This window comes from Pseudophryne corroboree, chromosome 5, assembly GCF_028390025.1.
Source record: "Pseudophryne corroboree isolate aPseCor3 chromosome 5, aPseCor3.hap2, whole genome shotgun sequence".
In the NCBI taxonomy this organism is placed as follows: domain Eukaryota; kingdom Metazoa; phylum Chordata; class Amphibia; order Anura; family Myobatrachidae; genus Pseudophryne; species Pseudophryne corroboree.
Genome location: NC_086448.1, coordinates 606,870,537 through 606,895,051, shown reverse-complemented (window position 1 = coordinate 606,895,051; position 24,515 = coordinate 606,870,537). Strand labels below are relative to the sequence as shown.

General features: G+C 46.9%; 1 protein-coding gene across 1 annotated transcript in view; it reads left to right on the top strand.

Annotated features, from left to right (window-relative positions):
- Positions 1 to 24,515, top strand: part of NAPG (NSF attachment protein gamma) — a 121,407-nt gene that overhangs the window by 40,465 nt on the left and 56,427 nt on the right. Inside the window, exons 6-7 of the mRNA XM_063923455.1 lie at positions 14,983 to 15,092; positions 15,191 to 15,257. Of these exons, the coding sequence (XP_063779525.1) occupies positions 14,983 to 15,092; positions 15,191 to 15,257 (177 nt within the window). The remainder of the gene's footprint in view (positions 1 to 14,982; positions 15,093 to 15,190; positions 15,258 to 24,515) is intronic.

The window sequence follows — 24,515 nt, the reverse complement described above, 5'->3', positions numbered from 1 at the left end:
TTTTTTTTTTTTAATTCTTTCAAAAACCAGGAGATTTATTAGTGGTTCCAAACATTTGCACCCCATTGTAGGTGGCCAATTAATGCATTCTGCTTTTGATACGTGCTAGAAGCAGCTTTAATGAGGTTCAGCTAGTATGGTCTGATGATTGCACATTTCAGGCTCATATTAGTTGTCTTCTGAAAAAAAATGTTATAATGCATTACAGCTTTTAATTTATTAAAGGCACTAATGACTTCCCAGGGATGGATGGTTCTCTGGTAGAGTTGTATAAACATATAGGGAGTTGTATGTTGCTAAGCGTCTAAATACTTCTAGTCAATTATGCAAATATTAATGAGCTTCCAGAATCTATGCCTTGATATTTACCATTCCATAGCAGTTTACCTGGAACCATATCAGCCCGTACCTTTTATTGGCAACCACTGTTAAGATCTTGGCTAAAATCCTAACGATTAGACTTCATAGGGTCATTGTAGAAACAGTAATTTCTCTTACGTTCGAGATTATGCCGGGGTTCCATTTAGTACCATGGGGTATAGACGGGTCCTTTGGGAGCCACTGGCACTTTAAGAGTTTAATAGTGTGGGCTGGCTCATCCCTCTATGCCCCTCCTACCAGACTCAGTTTAGAAGATGTGCCCGGTGGATCCGGACACAGCTAGGGGAGATCCTAGGAGTTCTCTTAGTTTTTTATTTCTAGAGTTTGTTATTTTGCAGGGAGGCTGCTGGCAACAGTCTCCCTGCTTCGTGGGACTTAGGGGGGAGTGGGAACCAACTCAATAAAGAGTTAATGGTTCTCTACTCTGCTGGCAGGACACTGAGCTCCTGAGGGATATGGTCGCAAGCCCCCGAGGCGACCGCCCACTCCTGCAGCGCGGCCGCCACCCCCTAACAGAGCCAGAAGATAGAAGAGTGGTGAGTACAGCATCGACGTCCCGATTAGCAGGCAGCGCTCCTGGAAGGCTCAGAAACATGCACATGTAGGCGCTTGAGGGGCGTCCTGAGCCAGCGCATTCACCCTACACTGGTCACATAGTTAACAGGGGCTAATCCCGCTGTTAACACATTAAAACCTCAGGCCAGTATAAAGAATTAGTGCGGGAAGCTGCGCGCCATTATAGGGGGTGGGGCTTCCTCTCAGAGCGGATCCAGCACTCACCAGCGCCATTTTCTCCCTGCAAATCATAAGCTGGCAGGTAGCGCTGCCCTCCACATAACTCCAACAACACCTCTGCGGTACCAGGGTGTTATAGACAGGGGGAGAGTGTGTTAACTGTACTTACTACCCTATTAAGGTTGACTAGTTAGCGCCGGTCTTTTATCATAATAACAGCCTACATGGGCGCATGGTGGCTGGCTCCTTATACTCTGTGACTCTCTGAAGGTACTCTGGGGGAAACTGTGTTTGACATTTTCCTGTGTGTGTAAGTGCATATCCCACATTACCATGTCTAAGGGCTCTGTGTCCTGTGCTGCAGGATGTTTATCTTCTCCTGGAGAGTCTATTACATGTACTCAAAACTGCAATATAGTTTCTCAGCCTCCTGAATCCGAACCAGCATGGGCGGATTCTTTAAGGGGGATGATGTCCCAAATTTCAACAAGGATGTCACATACTAAAAAAAGGATCTGTGGAGGATATAATGTATTCAGACCCCACTACTTTGTAAAAAAAAAAAAAAAACACCTACAATACATACGCACAAAAACGTATACTTGCCCAGATAATGCAAGTTGACACTGATACCTACTCTGATACAGGGAACGGTGATAAGCAGGGGGGGGACGCAACCCTTTATAAAGGGGTCCAACTACTGATTGAAGCTATTAGGGATATTTTGCATATTACTGAGAAGGTACCTGAGCAGGCAGAGGAGTCTTAGTTTACCCTAAATAAAACATCCTCGCTGACCTTCCCTGCTTCTAAGGAGTTAAACTCCTTGTTTGAAAAGTCCTGCGAAAACCCAGAGAAAAAAATTCCAGACCCCTAAAAGAATTCTCATTGCTTTTCCTTTCCCTGATGAGGATAGGAAGAAGTGGGAAACCCCACCTATAGTGGACGCTTCTGTGTCTAGGTTGTCTAAAAAGGTTGTTTTACCTGTCCCTGGCTCAACCTCCTTATAGGAGCCGGCTGACCGCAAGATTGAAACTACGCTCAAATCACTATACACTGCTACAGGAGTGGCTCTGAGACCGACCATTTCTTGTGCGTGGCTTTCTAGAGCCATAATGAAGTGGTCAGGCGCCTTACTTGAGGAATTAGATTCTATGGATCGGAGGGACATTGACTTGTTTTTACATCACATACAGGATTCTGCAGGCTTCATGATAAAAGGCCATGAAGGACATTGGCCAGCTTAATACAAGGGCTGCATCCATGGCAGTCTCGGCACGCAGAGGACTCTGGATACGCAAATGGTCTGCGGATGCAGAATCCAAGAAAAGTGTGGAGAACCTGCCCTTCACAAGTCAGGCCCTGTTTGGGGACGCACTGGATGCGTGGATATCCACGGCAACTGCGGGTAAGTCGACTTTTCTTCCTTCCGCAGCTGCACCGGCTAAGAAATCATATCCTACAACTACACTGCAGTCCTTTCGGACCGCAAAATTTAAGAGATCCAAAGGTTCCCCCACCTTCTTTAGAGGAGGTCGTGAAAAATCCAGAAAACCTGCACCAACAGGTTCCCGGGAACAGAAACCAGGTTCTGCTTCCTCAAAATCTTCAGCATGACTGTGGACCTGCCAGCCTGAAGATCAGGCAGGTGGGAGCGAGACTAAAAGATTTCAGTCACATCTGGGTGTCATCCTGCCTAGACCCCTGGGTCAAAGATATTGTTGCCAAGGGGTACGGTTCGGTAAGACCAATATTGAACCTAAAGTCATTTAGCCCCTACTTGAAAATGTTCAAATTCAAGATGGAGTCTCAGAGCGGTGATCTCAGGTCTGGAGGAGGGGGAATTCCTGGTATCCCTGGATATCAAGGATATGTACCTTCACATTCCGATCTGGCCGCCTCACCAGGCCTATGTTAGGTTTGCACTGCAGGTTCAGGATTCAGTATTGGATCCTTCTGACCACGGATGCAAGTCTCAGAGGTTGGGGAGCAGTCACCCAGGGGGAAAACTTCCAAGGAAAGTGGTCAAGTCTGGAATCCATCCTTCCGATAAACATTCTGGAACTAAGGGCCATATACAACGGCCTTCTACAAGCGGCACATCTTCTGCAAGATCAAGCCATTCAGGTTCAGTCTGACAATGTAACAGCAGTGTCCTACATAAACCGACAGGGCGGAACGAAGAGCAGAGCGGCAATGTCAGAGGTAACAAGAATCCTCCTCTGGGCAGAAAGGCGCACAGTGGCGCTGTCAGCGATCTTCATTCTGGGAGTGGACAACTGGGAAGCGGACTTCCTCAGCAGACATGATCTCAATCCGAGAGAATGGGGCCTCCACCCAGAGGTGTTCGCAAAGGTAACAAGCCGATGGGGTGTACCTCAGATAGACATGATGGCTTCCCGCCTCAACAAGAAGCTTCGGAGGTACTGTTCCAGGTTGAGAGACCCACAAGCAGTGGCGGTGGATGCCCTAGTAACTCCATGGGTGTTCCAGTCATTGTATGTGTTCCCTCCACTTCCACTCATCCCAAGGATTCTCAAACTCATAAAAAGAACAAGAGTTCAGGCGATCCTTATTGCTCCGGACTGGCCAAGATAGGCTTGGTACGCGGATCTTCTAGAATTACTGCTGGAGGATACACGCCTCTTCCTCTTCGCGAGGACCTTCAACAGCAGGGGCCGTTAGCTTATCAAGACTTACCACGGCTACGTTTGTCGGCATGGAGGTTGAACGGCAGATCTTAGCTCGGAAGGGTATTAGAACGAAGTCATTCCTACTCTGATCCAAGCTAGGAAGTCTAAGCATTGCCATCGGATTTGGAAACTGTATCTGTCTTGGTGTGAATCCAAGAAGTTTCCTACGGTGGAGTTACATCTAGGACGGTTTCTCCTCTTTCTGCAAGAAGGTGTGGATGTGGGCCTATGCTTGGGCTCCATAAAGGTCCAGATTTCGGCCTTGTCCATTTTTCTTCTAGAAACAATTGGCTGCTCTCCCTGAGGTTCAGACATTCTTGAAAGGGGTTCTGCACATCCAACCACCCTTTGTGCCTCCTACGGCACCATGGGATCTTAATGTGGTGCTGCAGTTCCTGCAGTCGGATTGGTTCGAATCTTTACAGGAGGTGGATGTAAAGTTTCTTACTTGGAAGGCTGTCACACTGTTGGCCTTGGCGTCTGCAAGACGTGTGTCAGAATTGTGGGCATTGTTGCACAAGAGCCCCTACTTCATTTTCGATGAGGATAGAGCTGAGCTCAGAACGCGTCAGCAATTTCTTCCAAAGGTTGTGTCGGCTTTTCATATCAACCAACCTATTGTGGTGTCAGTGGCTACTGACACCTCGATTACTTCAAAGTTCTTGGATGTTGAAAATATATGTGAAGAGAACTTCTCGTCACAGGAAGTCGGACGCACTATTTGTCCTTGGGTGTCCTGCGTCTAAGCAGACGATTTCTCGCTGGATCAGGCTTGCTATCCAGCATGCTTATTCTACGGTAGGATTTCCGGTTCCAAAATCTGTTCATGCCCACTCTACCCATAAAGTGGGTTCTTCCTGGGCGGCTGCCCGGGGTGCCTCGGCTATTCAGCTTTGCTGGGCAGCTACTTGGTCAGGGTCGAACACGTTTGACAGGTTCGAAAAGTTCGATACTTTGGCATCTAAGGACCTAAAGTTTGGTCAGTCTGCAGGCACCTCAGCACTCTCCCTCCCGTACTGGGAGCTTTGGTACATCCCCAGGGTACTAAATGGAACCCCAGCATCCTCTAGGACGTAGGAGAAAATATACTTTCATCCAAGGCAGAGTAAAACTGCAGAATAATGTAGAGATGCCGCAGGCTAATACTGGTAGAATTCCAGGCATAAAAATAGGATTTTATATACCTACCGGTAAATCCTTTTCTTGTAGTCCGCCCACCCAGTGCTTCGTATTCCTGCATTGTTACTTGGTTAAGTATTGTTGGTTCAGTCGTTGCTGAATCGTTTCAAGTTGGTTAACTTGGCTTTCCTTTTATTATGTGTGACTCTCACCACTATGTCCGTCTCCTCGGGCACAGTTTCTAGACTGAGTCTGGTAGGAGGGACATAGAGGGAGGCGCCAGCCTACACTATTTAACTCTTAAAGTGCCAGTGGCTCCCAAAGGACCCGTCTATACCCCATGGTACTAAATGGAACCCCAGCATCCTCTACGGACTATGAGAAAAGGATTTACCGGTAGGTATATAAAATCCTATTTTTATGCCTGGAATTCTACCAGTATTAGCCTGCGGCATCTCTACATTATTCTGCAGTTTTACTCTGCCTTGGATGAAAGTATCATAGTCTCTTTGGATACCGCTAAGGAGTTTGATACTGTTGAATGACAATCTGTAATACTGTTGGGATATTTATTAAGTGGGTGCAGTTATTTTACTTCTCCCCTATAGCTAAGGTGTTTATCATTTTACATATATATCTGACTCCTTGCCCTGAAGTGTTGGACTTGATAAAGGCTGTTTGCATTCCCTTTAACTATGACAAGGTAACCTGGTTAAATTGATTTTGGAACGTATTTCACCAGTCCCCATTATTTATTCTCATCTCTTTAAACACATTGGGGTAAATTTACGAAGATGTGAGTTCTATTTTCTCTGACGTCCTAGTGGATGCTGGGAACTCCGTAAGGACCATGGGGAATAGCGGCTCCGCAGGAGACTGGGCACAAAAGTAAAGCTTTAGAACTACCTGGTGTGCACTGGCTCCTCCCCCTATGACCCTCCTCCAAGCCTCAGTTAGATTTTTGTGCCCGAACGAGAAGGGTGCACACTAGGTGGCTCTCCTGAGCTGCTTAGTGAAAAGTTTAGTTTTAGGTTTTTTATGTTCAGTGAGACCTGCTGGCAACATGCATCGAGGGACTAAGGGGAGAAGAAGCGAACTCACCTGCGTGCAGAGTGGATTGGGCTTCTTAGGCTACTGGACATTAGCTCCAGAGGGACCGATCACAGGCCCAGCCATGGATAGGTCCCAGAGCCGCGCCGCCGGCCCCCTTACAGAGCCAGAAGACAGAAGAGGTCCGGAAAATCGGCGGCAGAAGACGTCCTGTCTTCAACAAGGTAGCGCACAGCACTGCAGCTGTGCGCCATTGCTCTCAGCACACTTCACACTCCGGTCACTGAGGGTGCAGGGCGCTGGGGGGGGGGCGCCCTGAGACGCAATAAAAACATCTTGGATGGCAAGAAATGCATCACATATAGCTCCTGGGCTATATGGATGAATTTAACCCCTGCCAGAATACACAGAAAAACGGGAGATAAGGCCGCCGAGAAGGGGGCGGAGCCTATCTCCTCAGCACACTGGCGCCATTTTCCCTCACAGCTCCGTTGGAGGGAAGCTCCCTGGTTCTCCCCTGCAGTCACTACACTACAGAAAGGGTTAAAAAAGAGAGGGGGGCACTAATTACGCGCAGTATTAAAAATACAGCAGCTATAAGGGGAAAAACACTTATATAAGGTTATCCCTATATATATATAGCGCTCTGGTGTGTGCTGGCAAACTCTCCCTCTGTCTCCCCAAAGGGCTAGTGGGGTCCTGTCCTCTATCAGAGCATTCCCTGTGTGTGTGCTGTGTGTCGGTACGTTGGTGTCGACATGTATGAGGAGAAAAATGATGTGGAGACGGAGCAGATTGCCTGTAATAGTGATGTCACCCCCTAGGGGGTCGACACCTGAGTGGATGAACTGTTGGAAGGAATTACGTGACAGTGTCAGCTCTGTATAAAAGACAGTGGTTGACATGAGACAGCCGGCTACTCAGCTTGTGCCTGTCCAGACGTCTCATAGGCCGTCAGGGGCTCTAAAGCGCCCGTTACCTCAGATGGCAGATATAGACGCCGACACGGATACTGACTCCAGTGTCGACGGTGAAGAGACAAATGTGACTTCCAGTAGGGCCACACGTTACATGATTGAGGCAATGAAAAATGTTTTACACATTTCTGATAATACGAGTACCACCAAAAAGGGGTACAGGTTGAGTCTCCCTTATCCAAAATGCTTGGGACCAGAGGTATTTTGGATATGGGATTTTTCTGTATTTTGGAATAATTGCATACCATAATGAGATATCATGGTGATGGGACCTAAGTCTAAGCACAGAATGCATTTATGTTACATATACACCTTATACACACAGCCTGAAGGTCATTATAGCCAATATTTTTTATAACTTTGTGCATTAAACAAAGTGTGTCTACATTCACACAATTCATTTGTGTTTCATATACACCTTATACACACAGCCTGAAGGTCATTTAATACAATATTTTTAATAACTTTGTGTATTAAACAAAGTTTCTGTAGATTGAGACATCAAAAAACAAAGGTTTCACTATCTCACTCTCACTCAAAAAAGTCCGTATTTCGGAATATTCCGTATTTCGGAATATATGGATATGGGATACTCAACCTGTATTATGTTCGGTGAGGAAAAACTACCTGTAGTTTTCCTGAATCTGAGAAATTAAATGAGGTGTGTGATGATGCGTGGGTTTCCCCCGATAACAACTGATAATTTCTAAAATGTTATTGGCATTATATCCTTTCCCGTGCGGGATCCAGATGGTTAGAGCCTTGTGCTTAAGCGCGCTTTCGGTACTCAGACCTTCCTCAGAAGCATGCTGGCTCTGTTGTTGAAGTGGCATTCCAGTATCCCAATTGGGTGATATGCTTTTAAATTATATGTTTTATGTAAGTGTGTTTTTGTCAAAATAAACAGTCTTTGGTTGTTGAAATAGTATTGCACTATGTTCTTCTCCCTCTGAGTCCCCAGTTCATCAGGACAACTGTGGGGATTAAGGATTTACGCCATCTTGTGGATGATATGCATGATTGACTCATATCTATGTGAGTTGAACCAATAAAAAAGCTGTTTATTTCACCTTAAAAAATTGGTTGCACTATGTTGTTCCATTTCTAGTTTTTACAGATTCATTATCTCTGAGAAAAGGGTGGATTATATTTCATTGACCATCTACAAAAAGAGGTCATCAATTGCATTTTTGTGATATCAAATGTAAGCACTATCCATTTTAATTGGTGTATGGTGGCGCCAGGTGTGGTCATTTCTCCTGTACTGTCTGTTTATATTGGGGTCTTGGTGAAGGCTCCGTGTACCACATAGGCTGCCTCTATACTTATAAGCGCAGATCTAACACCTATTGTATTATTTGGTCATTACATCCTTTCCCGCCAGAGGTTAGGGTGCGTTGGGAAACACCCCCTAGGGTGGATAAAGCGCTCACACGCTTGTAAGAACAAGGGCTCTACCCTCTCCTGAGATGGCCGCCCTTAAGGATCCTGCTGATAGAAAGCAGGAGGGTATCCTAAAATGTATTTACACACATACTGGTGTTATACTGCGACCAGCAATCGCCTCAGCCTGGATGTGCAGTGCTGGGTTGGCGTGGTCGGATTCCCTGACTGAAAATATTGATACCCTAGATAGGGACAGTATATTATTGCCTATAGAGCATTTAAAAGATTCATTTCTATATATGCGTGATGCACAGCGGAATATTTGCCGACTGGCATCAAGTCTAAGTGCGTTGTCCATTTCTGCCAGTAGAGGGTTATGGACACGACAGTGGTCAGGTGATGCGGATTCCAAACGGCATTTGGAAGATAAGAAGACGCCGTATTATCAGGCGCAGTCCTTTCGTGGGCAAGCGGGCAAAAGGTTCCTCATTTCTGCCCCGTGACAGAGGGAGAGGAAAAAGGCTGCAGAAATCAGCCAGTTCCCAGGAACAGAAGCCCTCTCCCGCCTCTGCCAAGCCCTCAGTATGACGCTGGGGCTTTACAAGCAGAATCAGGCACGGTGGGGGCCCGTCTCAATGAATTTCAGCGCGCAGTGGGCTCACTCGCAATTAGACCCCTGGATCCTTCAGGTGATATCTCAGGGGTACAAATTGGAATTCGAGACGTCTCCCCCTCGCCGTTTCCTAAAGTCGGCTTTACCGATGTCTCCCTCTGACAGGGAGGCAGTTTTGGAAGCCATTCACAAGCTGTATTCCCAGCAGGTGATAATCAAGGTACCCCTCCTGCAACAGGGAACGGGGTATTATTCCACACTGTTGTGGTACCGAAGCCGGACGGCTCGGTGAGACCGATTCTAAATCTAAAATCTTGAACACTTACATACGGAGGTTCAAATTCAAGATTGAGTCACTCAGAGCAGTGATTGCGAACCTGGAAGAAGGGGACTACATGATGTCTCGGGACATCAAGGATGCTTACCTTCATGTCCCAATTTACCCTTCTCACCAAGGGTACCTCAGGTTTGTGGTACAGAACTGTCACTATCAGTTTCAGACGCTGCCGTATGGATGGTCCACGGCACCCCGGGTCTTTACCAAGATAATGGCCGAAATGATGATACTCTTTCGAAGGAAGGGAATTTTAGTTATCCCTTACTTGGACGATTCCCTGATAAGGGTAAGATCCAGGGAACAGTTGGAGGTCGGTGTAGCACTATCTCAGGTAGTGTTGCGGCAGCACGATTGGATTCTCAATATTCCAAAATCGCAGCTGATTCCGACGACTCGTCTTCTGTTCCTAGGGATGATCCTGGACACAGTCCAGAAAAAGGTGTTTCTCCCGGAGGAGAAAGTCAGGGAGTTATCCGAGCTAGTCGGGAACCTCCTATAACCGAGCCAAGTCTCAGTACATCAATGAAAGGGTTCTGGGAAAAATGGTGGCTTCCTACGAAGCAATCCCATTCGGCAGATTCCACGCAAGAACTTTCCAGTGGGACCTGCTGGACAAATGGTCCGGGTCGCATCTTCAGATGCATCAGCGGATAACCCTGTCACCAAGCACAAGGGTGTCTCTCCTGTGGTGGTTGCAGAGTGCTCATCTTCTAGAGGGCCGCAGATTCGACATTCAGGACTGGGTCCTGGTGACCACGGATGCCAGCCTGCGAGGCTGGGGAGCAGTCACACAGGGAAGGAATTTCCAGAGCTTATGGTCAAGCCTGGAGACATCACTTCACATAAATATCCTGAAGCTAAGGGCCATTTACAATGCTCTAAGCTCAGCAAGACCTCTGCTTCAAGGTCACCCGGAGTTGATCCATTCGGACAACATCACGGCAGTCACCCACGTAAACAGACAGGGTGACACAAGAAGCAGGAGGGCAAGGCAGAAGCTGCAAGGATTCTTCGCTGGGCGGAAAATCATGTGAAAGCACTGTCAGCAGTATTCATTCCGGGAGTGGACAACTGGGAAGCAGACTTCCTCAGCAGACACGACCCCCACCCGGGAGAGTGGGGACTTCACCCAGAAGTCTTCCACATGTTTATAAAACTCGACAAGTATTGCGCCAGGTCAAGGGACCCTCAGGCAATAGCTGTAGACGCTCTGGTAACACAGTGGGTGTACCAGTCAGTGTATGTGTTCCCTCCTCTGCCTCTCATACCCAAGGTACTGAGAATTATAAGATGGAGAGGAGTAAGCACTATATTCGTGGCTCCGGATTGGCCAAGAAGGACTTGGTAACCGGAACTTCAAGAGATGCTCACGGAGGATCCGTGGCCTCTACCTCTAAGAAGGGACCTGCTCCAGCAAGGACCCTGTCTGTTCCAAGACTTACCGCGGCTGCGTTTGACGGCATGGCGGTTGAACGCCGGATCCTGTAGGAGAAAGGCATTCCGGATGAAGTCATTCCTATCCTGATCAAAGCCAGGAAAGATATAACCGCAAAACATTATCACCGCATTTGGCGAAAATATGTTGCGTGGTGCGAGGCCAGTAAGGCCCCGACGGAGGAATTTTCAACTAGGTCGATTCCTACATTTCCTGCAAACAGGAGTGTCTATGGGCCTGAAATGGGGGTCCATTAAGGTTCAAATTTCGGCCCTGTCAATTTTCTTCCAAAAAGAACTAGCTTCAGTCCCTGAAGCTCAGACGTTGTGAAAGGGGTACTGTATATACAGCCTCCTTTTGTGCCTCCAGTGGCACCTTGGGATCTAAATGTAGTTTTTGGGTTCCAAAAGTCACATTGGTTTGAACCACTTAAATATGTGGAGTTAAAATATCTCACATGGAAAGTGGTCATGCTGTTGGCCCTGGCCTGGGCCAGGTGCGTGTCAGAATTGGCGGCTTTATCCTGTAAAAGCCCTCATCTGATTTTCCATTCGGACAGGGCAGAATTGAGGACTTGTCCTCAGTTTCTCCCTAAGGTGGTTTTCGGCGTTTTCACCTGAATCAACCTATTGTGGTGCCTGCGGCTACTAGGGACTTGGAGGACTCCAAGTTGCTAGACATTGTCAGGGCCCTGGAAATATAGGTTTCCAGGACGGCTGGAGTCAGAAAATCTGACTCGTTGTTTATTCTGTATGCACCCAACAAGCTGGGTGCTCCTGCTTCTAAGCAGACTATTGCTCGTTGGATTTGTAGTACAATTCAGCTTGCACATTCTGTGGCAGGCCTGCCACAGCCAAAATCTGTAAAAGCCCATTCCACAAGGAAGGTGGGCTCATCTTGGGCGGCTGCCCGAGGGGTCTCGGCTTTACAACTTTGCCGAGCAGCTACTTGGTCAGGAGCAAATACGTTTGTAAAATTCTACAAATTTGATACCCTGGCTGAGGAGGACCTGGAGTTCTCTCATTTGGTGCTGCAGAGTCATCCGCACTCTCCCGCCCGTTTGGGAGTTTTGGTATAATCCCCATGGTCCTTACGGAGTCCCCAGCATCCACTAGGACGTCAGAGAAAATAAGAATTTACTTACCGATAATTCTATTTCTCGTAGTCCGTAGTGGATGCTGGGCGCCCATCCCAAGTGCGGATTGTCTGCAATACTGGTACATAGTTATTGTTACCAAAAAATCGGGTTATTGCTGTAGTGAGCCATCTTTTCTAGAGGCTCCTCTGTTATCATGCTGTTAACTTGGTTTAGATCACAAGTTATATGGTGTGATTGGTGTGGCTGGTATGAGTCTTACCCGGGATTCAAAATCCTTCCTTATTGTGTACGCTCGTCCGGGCACAGTATCCTAACTGAGGCTTGGAGGAGGGTCATAGGGGGAGGAGCCAGTGCACACCAGGTAGTTCTAAAGCTTTACTTTTGTGCCCAGTCTCCTGCGGAGCCGCTATTCCCCATGGTCCTTACGGAGTCCCCAGCATCCACTACGGACTACGAGAAATAGAATTATCGGTAAGTAAATTCTTATTTAAGACCAGATTCTAGTTCTCATTTATCTAGCACCTTCTAGAAGATAATAGAATATTTCTGATTATTGATTATTTGTCTTATGCTGTGATACCTTTTTCTTTCTCCTGTGTTCTCTTTTGATTGGCTTAATGTCGGTTTGTTAAAATGTTTTAATGTTTTATATTTGTCTTAGCCTGGTTTCTTTCCATTCTGTATACTTTATGCCTCTGACTGGGAGTGTTCCTATAGGGTGCTCTCATTACCCGTCCAATGTGTATGACAAACAGTATATAGTAGAAACTAGAGATAAGCGGGTTCGGTTTTACTCTTATTTACTCGGTTCTCAAAATGGCATCTTATTGGCTCACAGATGTCACGTGTTTTGGATAGCCAATAGAAATAATACAGATAAAATCGAACTGGCGTTAATTCTGGCGTTACATCCGAACCCGCTCATCTCTAGTAGAAACCCGGTAAACACTATATACACCTTTTCGGTTTTCTTTCTTGAGTGGTGTAACATATTGCTCAATAGAGGAGTTATTATTATTAGCATGTGTGCATATCATCTCACTGTTGCTCAATCGTCTGTTGTAGTGCTCATATTAATACTTTATGGTTCATGGGTAGTACTTTATCTCTCACAATTTTATCTTTTGCCGAGCTTCGATAAATATCACCCTTACAGTGTTTAAAGATTGCAACAGTGATATATCTACTGTGGATTTGTTAAATAGTCTTACCATTAGGAGGTACAATTCCGAATCGATCCTTTTGATTAAAGACATTAAGGGGTTTGTTGGGGAATTACAATCTTACTGTGATTACTTGTTGATTGTCAGCTGTATACCTACTACTTGAATTGTTAACAGAGATACACCTGTATGAAAATGTGGTCTATTCATTTGATGCTGAAAATAAATATTTGGTTTCTGCAGTAATTATTATTCCATAAATGTTATACCAGAGGGAACAATGATTTTAGATTATGTTTTAGGTCTTGTTTTGTTAGATTTACGAGCTCCTGATGTACAAATAAAAGTAAAGTTTAATGCCACCAAAGAGTTTTCTTTTCTCCACACTAATTTATGTTATGCTTGTCTGCCAGACTGCATGAATCAACCTTTTGTGACAAGCAACATTTCACATTTATGAAGTGTTTCACAGATAACTGCGGAAAATATGACCATATTTTTCCTGTTGTTTTTCAAACCTAATTTACAAAAATGAAACGTGACTTGTTGCTCTACATTACAGCACTTTTTCTGCACAGTTCTTTGTAAATACTGTTACCTGTTTTATCTCTGAGGGGAGTATGTAATTACCCCCGATCCATTTTTGAGAGATGAAAACAGCCATTATCGCGGTATCCTATTACAGGCCGTTTTCATCAGTTGAAAATGGACCCGCAATCACTCAAACACATGGGATGGGGGATAAGTCTCCCGTCCCATGTGTTATCGCGGCTTCGGCAGTCTGCTTATCATGGATTATGCTTTGGGTGCCTGAGGTGCCTGAAGCATAATCTGCGATAAGTGCCAGCGTCGGGGGCAGGAGCGTGCCGCAACAGGGCTAATAGGATAGCCCCCCGGTGACACAATCACCCACGGTCATTGACCACGGGTAATTGGATACCCCCCTGTTGGATGCCTCTTCTTGCATGTAAACTTGCCATGTTTTAGTCATATTTTTGGGGGGTATATCTCTTAAAAAGTTCTCTAAAGATGTTAAGTGCTCATGGGAGCTAATGTTATGTGTTTTAAAACTAACAGAGTAATATCTTAGCCCAGTAGTTTTGTTTGGGAATCCTTGTTATCATCTATCCCATATGTTTTTACCGGGATGTAGTTGGAATCCCAGCAGTCGGAATACCGACGGTCAAAATCCCGACACCGGAATCCCGACCGTCAGAATGCCGGCTGCGCCGCCACAGAGCTTCACACTCCTGTGTGTCCATGACACCCACGGAGTCTGAATAGAACCACTGAGCCCGCAAGGGGCTTCGTTCCGCTCGCGCCCCCCCCCCCTTCCAGCCGGCATTCTGACGGTCGGGATTCCGGCGTCAGTGTTTTGACCTCCGGGATCCCATACCCATCCCGTGTTTATCAGCTGAGCATCTTGACATTGTTGCCTTCTGGAAAGTACATTGTAATGTTACATTGTTGCCTTCTGGAAAGTACTAATTAGTTGGTTTTTCAAAGTCCATCCCTCAATGACATCATAGCAAATGCAAAATTAGAGATCCCCCCATCATAGGTTCTCAAACTGTGTCCTCAGGACCCCAAACAGTCAACATTTTCCAGGTAACCTAGCAGGTGCACAGGTGTATTTATTACTCACTGACACATTTTAAAAGGTCCACATGTGGAGCTAATTATTTAACTTGTGATTCTGTGATGAGACCTGCAGTGGGGTTCTGAGGACTGAGTTTTAGAACCTAAGCCCTGTCTCATTACATTGAGAGACCGTTATTAACAATCAAATGGGAGTAGAGGGATTGGACAATTGAAACTATAATAAACAGGGCAGACAAGGGTTAAGTTCACCCTAGCTGATATAAACATATAAACCTGTATTTGTAGGTGCACCTTATAAACAGAGAGTGCTTAGACAGTTGGAAAGGGAGGCCTGCTATTGTCAACCAAAAGTTGTAACTCATGAAACATTTTGTTATAACCTCCCATTAAAGGAGATGCAGAAACTTCCTGAGGCCGTCCAGCTAATAGAACGAGCCAGCATGATGTTTCTGGAGAATGGGACACCTGACACGGCTGCTATGGCTTTGGAGCGAGCTGGGAAGTGAGTAAATGGGGTGCATGGATGTGGGATGAAAGAAACCTCAGTCTCCTATACTAACCTTCTGTATATTTCCTGAATAAATTAGTGTTTCATTTCAGGTTGATAGAAAATGTGAACTTAGAAAAAGCTGTCAATCTATATCAACAGTCTGCATCCGTGTTTGAGGTATGGTATCCATCTGTACATTGGAAAAATATCATATTTCCTGGCTATAACATGTCATTTTAACCTTTTTATAAAATAAATACATTATCATATAATAAATGTTTCTAGGTCAACAAATGCACATGAACCTGATTGTCTAGTATTTATTAAACCTACAGTATATATAGTATGTAGCTATTGTAATAGTGGGATAATAATAACACTTTAATGAAATAAACCTCCCCACCTCCCTTCCGTAAGATACCCTGCATATTCTTCCACTTGGTGTCCCATTTTCCTATTTTAATACATGGAACGATCCAAGATACACTACAAGTAACTTTACTTTCTGCCACACCCACCCACAGAAAAATGACACTTTATGTACAAACAAATTCCTCACTATCATATTATTATTACAGCAACCACATCATCATCATCATCATCTTATTATTATTATTATTTATTTATTGATAAGGCACCACAAAGTGTCCATAGCTCATTACAAGGAACATAGAGCAGTGCAGTAAATTCAATTTAAAAAATACAAAACATTACACCGTAACATGCAGTAACTAATATAAGAACAAATAGTGGTAACGTTGAAGGCCAAACATCTCACAACAACTTGTAGAGAGAAGTAGGAGAAGTGAGTGGACAGGACAGGTAGCAAATCGGCGTGAGCTGGTCCTGTGACCTGGAAACGTGGTGAAAAAAGCAGGACCAGATCTCCTGAAGGAGGGTAGGACAGATAGGAAATATGAAGACCAGGGGCTAAGAGCTCAGGGAGGAGGAATCTCCTATATAACAGCCCAGACCTGTCACTCTGTGACTGTGTGGCTAACGCTGGGCGTGGCTAGGAGCTCTCATTGGTTAAGCAGCAGGTCCATCACACCCAGTCCACAGCTGATTGGTTGAGAAACGCCCTCCCACACAGGTTACATCCACTGGGAGGCTCTGCCCTTTGGCTGCTGTGTGTTGTGTTCCCAGAGCAGGATTAACAGTGGGGCTGATGGAGCTGCAGCTCCAGGTCCACACCCCAAAGTATTCCCACTGCATCTGCAGCAACACAACCTCCAACAATTTACACACAAAAATCACGACAAAATCGAAAAGGGGGTGTGGACACGGGTAAAATGCCGTGGTCACGCCTCTTTTCCTATACTTTCATTGGCAATTTGGAGAGCCAAAAATTGGTACAGCTCATAAAAAAAAAAAGGTCCTGTACCTGCCAAAACGGTCCAGCTGGAGGGTATGCCATTGCATCTGCAGCAAGTCTCTGCGCAGTAGTTAGGGAAAACAAAAAATCCTTTTACTGCAGCGTCCTGTGTCCTGCTGCCAGTCCGCCTGCCCCGCCAGCATCAACAATCCCCACTCCCTAGCCACGGCGCAGGTGGAACAAAAGCTGCTGCGGCCACCGGCATAGATGTGTATGAAAGCGGCGCAGCGGAAGGCTTTCATAGCCCTCACTGCGCCGCATACTCTCTAACCCCCTGAGCATCCTCTGTGCGTGATGTCACAGAAGTGCCTCCGCCACAGCCGCGCCCAGATCCTCAGAGGCCCTGACTCCGCAACATAGCACCTGGCCTGCCAGCCTGAAAGCCCAGAGATGACTAATGTAACGGATAGAGTGGTTGATATCACAGAGGGTAATGTCTGGACGCTGAATCAATGGGGGTCATTCTGACCTGATCTCACGCTGCCGTTCATCGCAGTGCAGTGATCAGATCAGAAGTGCGTATGCGCCGCAGTGCGCCGGCGCATGGCTGACAGCTGACGGCTGTCGTTGCCTAGCGATCGCCTCTGTCTCATTGACATGCAGAGGCATTCACTGTGCGGGAGGGGGTGGCACGGCGGCTTTTGGCGGGGCCGCAGCGGTTGTGTGACGTCACACACAGATGCTGCGAGCCAGACAGCGACGAGTAGCTCCCGGCCAGCACGCAAAAGCTGCGCTGGCCGGGAGCTACTCCTGAAGTGCAAAAGCATCGCAGCTGTGCGACTAGCCCTGTGCTGGGAGTACCCCCGCATGTCAGTGTGCCTGATTGTAGCACAGGGCAACGATCAGGTCAGAATTAGGCCCAATGTTAAAAAAGGTGACGGTGTTATGCAGTGCCGTGGGTGTGCAGTGTCACTGACACTGCACACCACTCTCACCTTTTCATTGATTCAGCCAGTAAGTCAGTTCTGCTAGCCAGTCACTATTGTTAGTGCCGGTGTCCCAACGCCCCGCATTAAAGGGAAGTAGACGCACTAAATAAACTACAGCTCCCAGCAGCCCTTAGCACCGAAGCATTCCGGCCCTTAGGGCTGCTGGGAGCTGTAGTTTATTGAGTGCATCTTCTTCCCTGTAATGCGGCGCGTTGGGACACTGACGCTCACAATAGTGACTGGCTGCTGTGCGAGTCCCTCCCCCACTCGCTGCACTACCACACCCGCCCTCCCCCCCCCCTTTCCTTCCCCACCCACGGCACCACCACACCCACCCCTCCCCCACCTGCAGCACCCCCGCATCCGCCCCTCCCCCACCCATGGCACCCCCGGACCTCCTGCCCATCCGCGTCTCCCCCGCACCCCTGCTACTCCCCCCAACCACGGCACCTACTATGTGATTCATCGGGCCCTGCGTGCGCTGTTCACGCCGTCGCAAGGGGCTACGGCCCCGTCTCCATCGCACACCCTTTGTCCGTGCAATATTTAACCACTCACAAAATTATGATTGGAAGTAATACTCCATATAATAAAAACATTGCACGCCAGAAGGGTGTGCAAGGGTTAAGGGGGCATAGCCCCTTGCGACAGTGTGTAGAGCGCCCGTAGGGCGCGAGGAATCACCTAGTAGGACATATTTGTGCTGGTGATGTGTATAGTGAGGAGGACACAAAGGAAGAGAACCTTATTTGTTCAGTCTAAAGGAGAGGGATGTACAACAAAAGAGGATGATACAGGGTGAAAGTTGGTAGAGTAGGGGGCAGAGGGAGTGTGTTAGGAAAAGGGCTTGTAGGCTTCTTTGAAAAGGTGAATTTGTAGGACATGTTTGAAGCTATGGGAGTGAGTTCTGTGCAAAAATTTTAGGCAGGTGTGGAAAAGAAGTAAGAATGCTTTCAAAAATAGAAGTGTTAATAGTTTATTTACTCAATTTGCCTTCAAAGCAGCATTAATGCTTCTAGGTACACTTGCACACAGTTGTTGAAGGAACTCGGCAGGGAGGTTGTTCCAAACATTTTGGAGAACTAACCACAGATCATCTGTGGATGTAGGCTTGCTCAAATCCTTCTGTCTCTTAATCTAATCCCAGACAGACTCGATGTTGAGATCAGGGCTCTGTGGGGGCCATATCATCACTTCCAGGGCTCCTTGTTCTTCTTTATGCTGAAGATAGTTCTTAATGAAATGTCTGTACGCTTGGGGTCGTTGTTCTGCTGCAGAATAAATTTGGAGCCAACCGGATGCCTCCCTGATGGTATTGTATGATAGATAAGTACCTGACTGTATTTCTCAGCATTGAGGACACCATTAATCCTGACCAAATCCCCAACTCCACCATGCTTTACTGTTGCCTGCAAACACTCATTATTGTATCACTTCCAGGCCTTCGGTGCACAAACTGCGTTCTGTTACAGCCATATATTTAAAATTTTGGACTCCTCAGTCCAGAGCACCTGCTGCCATTTTTCTAAACTCCAGTTCCTATGTTTTCGTGCATAGTTGAGTCGCTTGACCTTGTTTCAACGTCGAAGGTATGGCTTTTTACCTTTTCTCTTACGTCCTACAGGATAGTGGGAATCCATTTAGTACCATGGGGTATAGACGGGTCCACTAGGAGCCATGGGCACTTTAAGAATTTGATAGTGTAGGCTGGCTCCTCCCTCTATGCTCCTCCTACCAGACTCCGTTTAGAAAATGTGCCCGGAGGAGCCAGTCATTCTTATGGAAGCTCCTGAAGAGTTTTCTGCATTTATTTTATCTGTTTGTTATTTTCAGGCAGGACTGGATGGCACCAGCCTTCCTGCTTTGTAGGACTTAGGGGGGGGGGGAATGGCCCAACCTCATCTAGGGTTAATGGTCCCGTTCCCCACTGACAGGACACTAGCTCCTGAGGGAACTATTCGCAAGCCCCGCCACGGCGAGCGTACATTCCCACAGAACGCCGCCACCCGTAACAGAGCCAGAAGATTGAAGAGTTGTGAGTACTAAGCCGGCGTCCCGGTAAGCGGGTCACTGGCCATTATGGTGGCATGAGGGTACGGAGACGCACGACTTCTAGGCTCAGTACACAGTGCAGACGCACAGCTTCTGATGGGGCGAACTGAGTCTCAGTACAATGGACACAGTACTCACACTGGCAAACACAGACTTAAAACAGGTCTGACCCTATTTTAAGCATTGAATTACCTCAGCCAGTATAAAAAAAGTGGGAATCCCACGTGCCATGGCGGGGGCGGGTCTTCACTGTGAGCGGATCCAGCAGCTCTCCAGCGCCATTTTCCCTCTGCAGTGGAAACAGACGCTGACTGACAGGGCTGCGCAGCTCCTCCGGAGTGGCTCGAGATTACCTCAGTGGTATCAGGGGGCCATAGTAGGGCGGAACGATTATTAGTGTACTAAGGGTCTAATTCTGAGTTGATCGCAGCAGCAATTTTGTTAACAGTTGGGCAAAACCATGTGCACTGCAGGGGGGGCAGATATAACGTGCAGAGAGCGTTAGATTTGGGTGGGGTGTATTCAAACTGAAATCTAAACTGCAGTGTAAAAATAAAGCAGCCAGTGTTTACCCTGCACAGAAATAAAATAACCCACCCAAATCTAACTCTCTCTGCAAATGTTATATCTGCCCCACCTGCAGTGCACATGGTTTTGCCCAATTGCTAACAAACTTGCTGCTGCGATCAACTCAGAATTACCCCCTAAGTCCCCAATCTGGGTACTTAGTCTGTGACCTGGCTAAGCTTGGCATTAGCAATAAGGGCGCTGTGTGCTGGCTCCATAATACCTCTGTGTCTCCCTGGAAGGGCTCTTTGTGGGTTAATTGTGCTTTTAACCTTTTCGTGTGTGTGTGTGTGTGTGTGTGTGTGTGTGTGTGTGTGCTCTGTTACATTCACAATATGTCAGGCAAAGAGTGTGTTTCATGTACGGAAGAGTTTTCCTCTTCCCCAGGGGGCTCACTACTTTATACTCTGTGTAGTGCACCTTCCCAGGCTAGCGGGGCTGAACCAGCATGGCTGGATTCCATTAAAGGAATGATTTCCAATATTTCTACTAAATTGTCCCGCAATAAGAAAGAGACGCAATACTTAAGACAGTCTGTGGATGAGTTTATGAATAGAGACTCAGTCCCCAAACCAACGTCTCAGTCCCCTACCATTTGTCCGTAAAAACGTACTCTGGCCCATATCCTGCAGTCTGACTCTGATGATGAAGGGTCAGACATGAAGGAGGGTGAGGTGGACTCAGAGGAGAGGGGTGCTGCTCTGTCACAAAGAATAGAGGCTTTTATAGAAGCTATCAGAGACGTTCTGCAAATTACTGATAAGGTGACAGAGGAGTGTGAGGAATCTTATTTTAATGTAAAAAAGAAATCCTCTGTCACTTTTCCTGTGTCACAGGAACTGAATATCCTATTTGAAGAACCATGGATTAATCCTGATAGGACATTTCAAATCCCTAAGAGGTCATTCTCATCCTTTCCTTTTCCTCCTGAGGGTAGGAAAAAATTGGAAAGTCTACCGATCGTGGATGCATCAGTATCCAGGCTGTCACGGAAAATAGTATTGCCTGTCCCTGGAGCAGCCTCCCTGAAAGACATGGCTGATTGTAGAATTGAGACCACACTCAAATCTCTGTACACAGCTGCTGGGGTGGCCCAGAGACCCACTATAGCATGTGCGTGGATCACTAAAGCCATTGCTAAATGGTCAGGTAACCTAATTGAGGGGTTAGATTCCTTATCTAGGACGGAGATTGTTTTACTCCTGCAACATATACAGGACTCTGCGAACTTTATGGCGGAAGCCATAAAAGAAATAGGTTTGCTTAGTGCACGCACCACTGCTATGGCAGTGTCAGCCCGCAGGGGCTTATGGCTACGCCAGTAAACTGCTGATACGGACTCCAGGAACAGCGTGGAAGGCCTACCATTTACAGGAGACGCCTTATTTGGAGATCCATTTGTCTAGTTCATCTCCAAAGCTACTGCGGGTAAGTCCACTTATCTTCCTCCCGCAGTTCCCCCAGCCAGGAAGGCCTACTCAGCTTCCAATTTGCAGTCCTTTAAGGGCAAAACCAGAGGTTCTTCTACAGCCACCAGAGGCGCTAGAGGTAAACCACGCAAACCAGTGACTGCCGGTTCTCAGGAACAGAGTTCAAGCTCTGCTTCCTCAAAGCCCTCAGCATGACGGTGGACCGCTATACCTGAAAGACTGGCGGGTGGGAGCCCGGCTTAAATTCTTCAGTCACATCTGGACAAGTTTGTGCCAGGATCCCTGGGTCATAAATCTTATTTCCCAGGGCTACAGACTGGAGTTCCAGGAGCTCCCACCTCACAGATTCTTCAAATCAGGCTTACCAGTTTCACAGGAGGCAAGTATAACTTTACAGGACGCCATTCAGAAACTGGTGCAGACTTAGGTCATTGGGCCTAATTTTGAGTTGATCGCAGCAAATTTGTTAGCAGTTGGGCAAAACCATGTGCACTGCAGGGGGGACAGATATAACATGTGCAAAGAGAGTTAGATTTGGGTGGGATTTATTCAAACTGAAATCTAAATTGCAGTGTAAAAATAAAGCAGCCAGTATTTACCCCGCACAGAAACGAAATAACCCACCCAAATCTAACTCTCTCTGCAAATGTTATATCTGACCCCCCTGCAGTGCACATGGTTTTGCCCAATTGCTAACAAACTTGCTGCTGCGATCAACTCAGAATTACCCCCATTGTTCCAGTTCCACCTCATCTGCAAAACAAGGGGTATTAATCCAACTTGTTTGTAGTACCGAAACCGGACGGTTCAGTAGGACCAATTTTGAACCCATATTTACGAGTGTTCAAATTCAAGATGGAGTCTCTGAGAGTGGTGATCTCCGGTTTGGAGGAGGGGAAATTCCTAGGGGTAAATTTACTAAGATGGGAGTTCTATTTAAAATGGGATGTTGCCCATAGCAACCAATCAGATTCCAGGTATTATCTTCTAGAAAGTGCTATATAAATGAGAAGTAGAATCTGATTGGTTACTATGGGCAGCATCCCATCTTAAATGGAACTCCCATCTTATTAAATTTACCCCCTAGTGTCTCTGGATATCAAGGATGCATACCTTCACATTCCGATCTGGCCGCCTCATCAGGCTTATATATGGTTTGCACTGCAGGACTGTCACTACCAGTTCCAGGCCCTGCCATTTGGTCTCTCCACGGCACTGAGGGTGTTCACCAAGGTAATAACAGAGATGATGTTTCTCCTCCGCAAACAGGGAGTGAACATAATTCCGTACCTGGACGATCTTTTGATAAAGGTACGTCCAGGGAGAGGTTGTTGGACAGCATTTCCCTCTCAATCCGACTACTCCTGGATCATGGGTGGATTCTGAACCTTCCGGAATCTCACCTAGAGCCAACACAGTGGCTTCCGTTCCTGGGAATGATACTGGACACAGAGTTGCAGAAAGTGTTCCTTCCGTTGGAGAAAGCATTGGTAATCCAGTTGATGGTTCGGGATGTCCTGAAGCCAACCCGGATATCGGTGCATCTGTGCATTCACCTTCTTCTCTTACGAGGCGCTTCAGTACAGAAGGTTTCACGCAAGACCTTTCCAGCTTGATCTGTTTGACAAATGCACCAGAGGATCTGTCTGTCGCCAAGAGCCAGGATTTCTCTTCTGTGGTGGCTTCAGACTTTTAACCTAATCGAGGGTCGAAGGTTCGGGATTCAGAATTGGATTCTGCTACCCACAGACGCAAGCCTCAGAGGTTGGGGAGCAGTCACCCAGGGGGTGCAGTTTCAGGGAAGATGGTCAAGTCAGGAAGTCGTCCTTCCAATCAACATTCTGGAATTCAGGGCTATCTAAAACGCCCTTCTGCAGGCCTCATATCTTCTTCGAGATCAGGCCATTCAGGTCCAGTCGGACAATGTGACGGTGGTAACGTACATAAACCAACAGGGCGGAACGAAAAGTAGAGAAGCAATGTCAGAGGTGACAAGATTTCTCCTCTGGGCAGAAAAACACGCTGTGGCATTGTCAACAGTCTTCATTTTGGGAGTAGACAATTGGGAAGCAGACTTCCTCAGCAGACACGACCTGCACCCAGGGGAGTGGGGTCTTCACCCGGAGGTGTTCAAGTGCTTGACACGTCGGTTGGGATATCCACAAATCAGCATGATGGCCTCTCGTCTCAACAACAAGCTCAAGCGCTATTGTTCCAGGTCAAGAGACCCACAGGCAGTAGCGGTAGACGCTCTGACGACTCCATGGGTATATCAGATGGTGTACGTGTTTCCTCCACTTCCTCTGGTCCCAAGAATTCTCAGAAGAATAAAAATGGAAAAGGTTCAAGCAATACTCATTGCTCTGGACTGGCCAAGAAGGGCCTCGTACGTGGACCTCCTAGATGGCTCCTCGAAGATCCGTGGCCTCTACCTCTTCACGAGGATCTTCTGCAACAGGGCCCGTTCATCTATCAGTACTAACCGCGGCTATGTTTAACAGCATGGAAGTTGAAAGGCTGATTCTACCCCGGAGAGAGATCACTGACCAGGTCATCCCGACTATGATCAAAGCCGGAAAGGGGGTAACGTCTAAACATTACCACCATATTTGGAAGAAATACGTCTCTTGGTGTGAGAGCAGAAAATATTCTGCTGTGGAATTTCATCTGGGATGTTTACTACTTATTCTGCAGTCTGGTTTGGATGTGGGCCTCCGTCTGGGCTCTATAAAAGTCCAGATTTCGGCCTTGTCCATTTTCTTTCAGAAACAATTGGCTTCTCTCAGAGGTCCAGATGCCCTTGAAAGGTGTTCTGCACATCCAACCTCCCTTTGTGCCTCCCACGGCACCTTGGGATCTCAATTTGGTGCTGCAATTCCTCCAATTGGACTGGCTTGAACCGTTACAGGAGGTAGATATAAAATATCTTACGTGGAAGACCGTCACAATGTTGGCCTTTGTTTCAGCAAGACGTGTGTCGGAGCTGGGGGCATTGTCTCACAAGAGCCCCTATTTCATTTTCCATGAAGACAGAGCTGAACTCAGAACTCTTCAGCAATTTCTTCCTAAAGTGGTGTCTGCA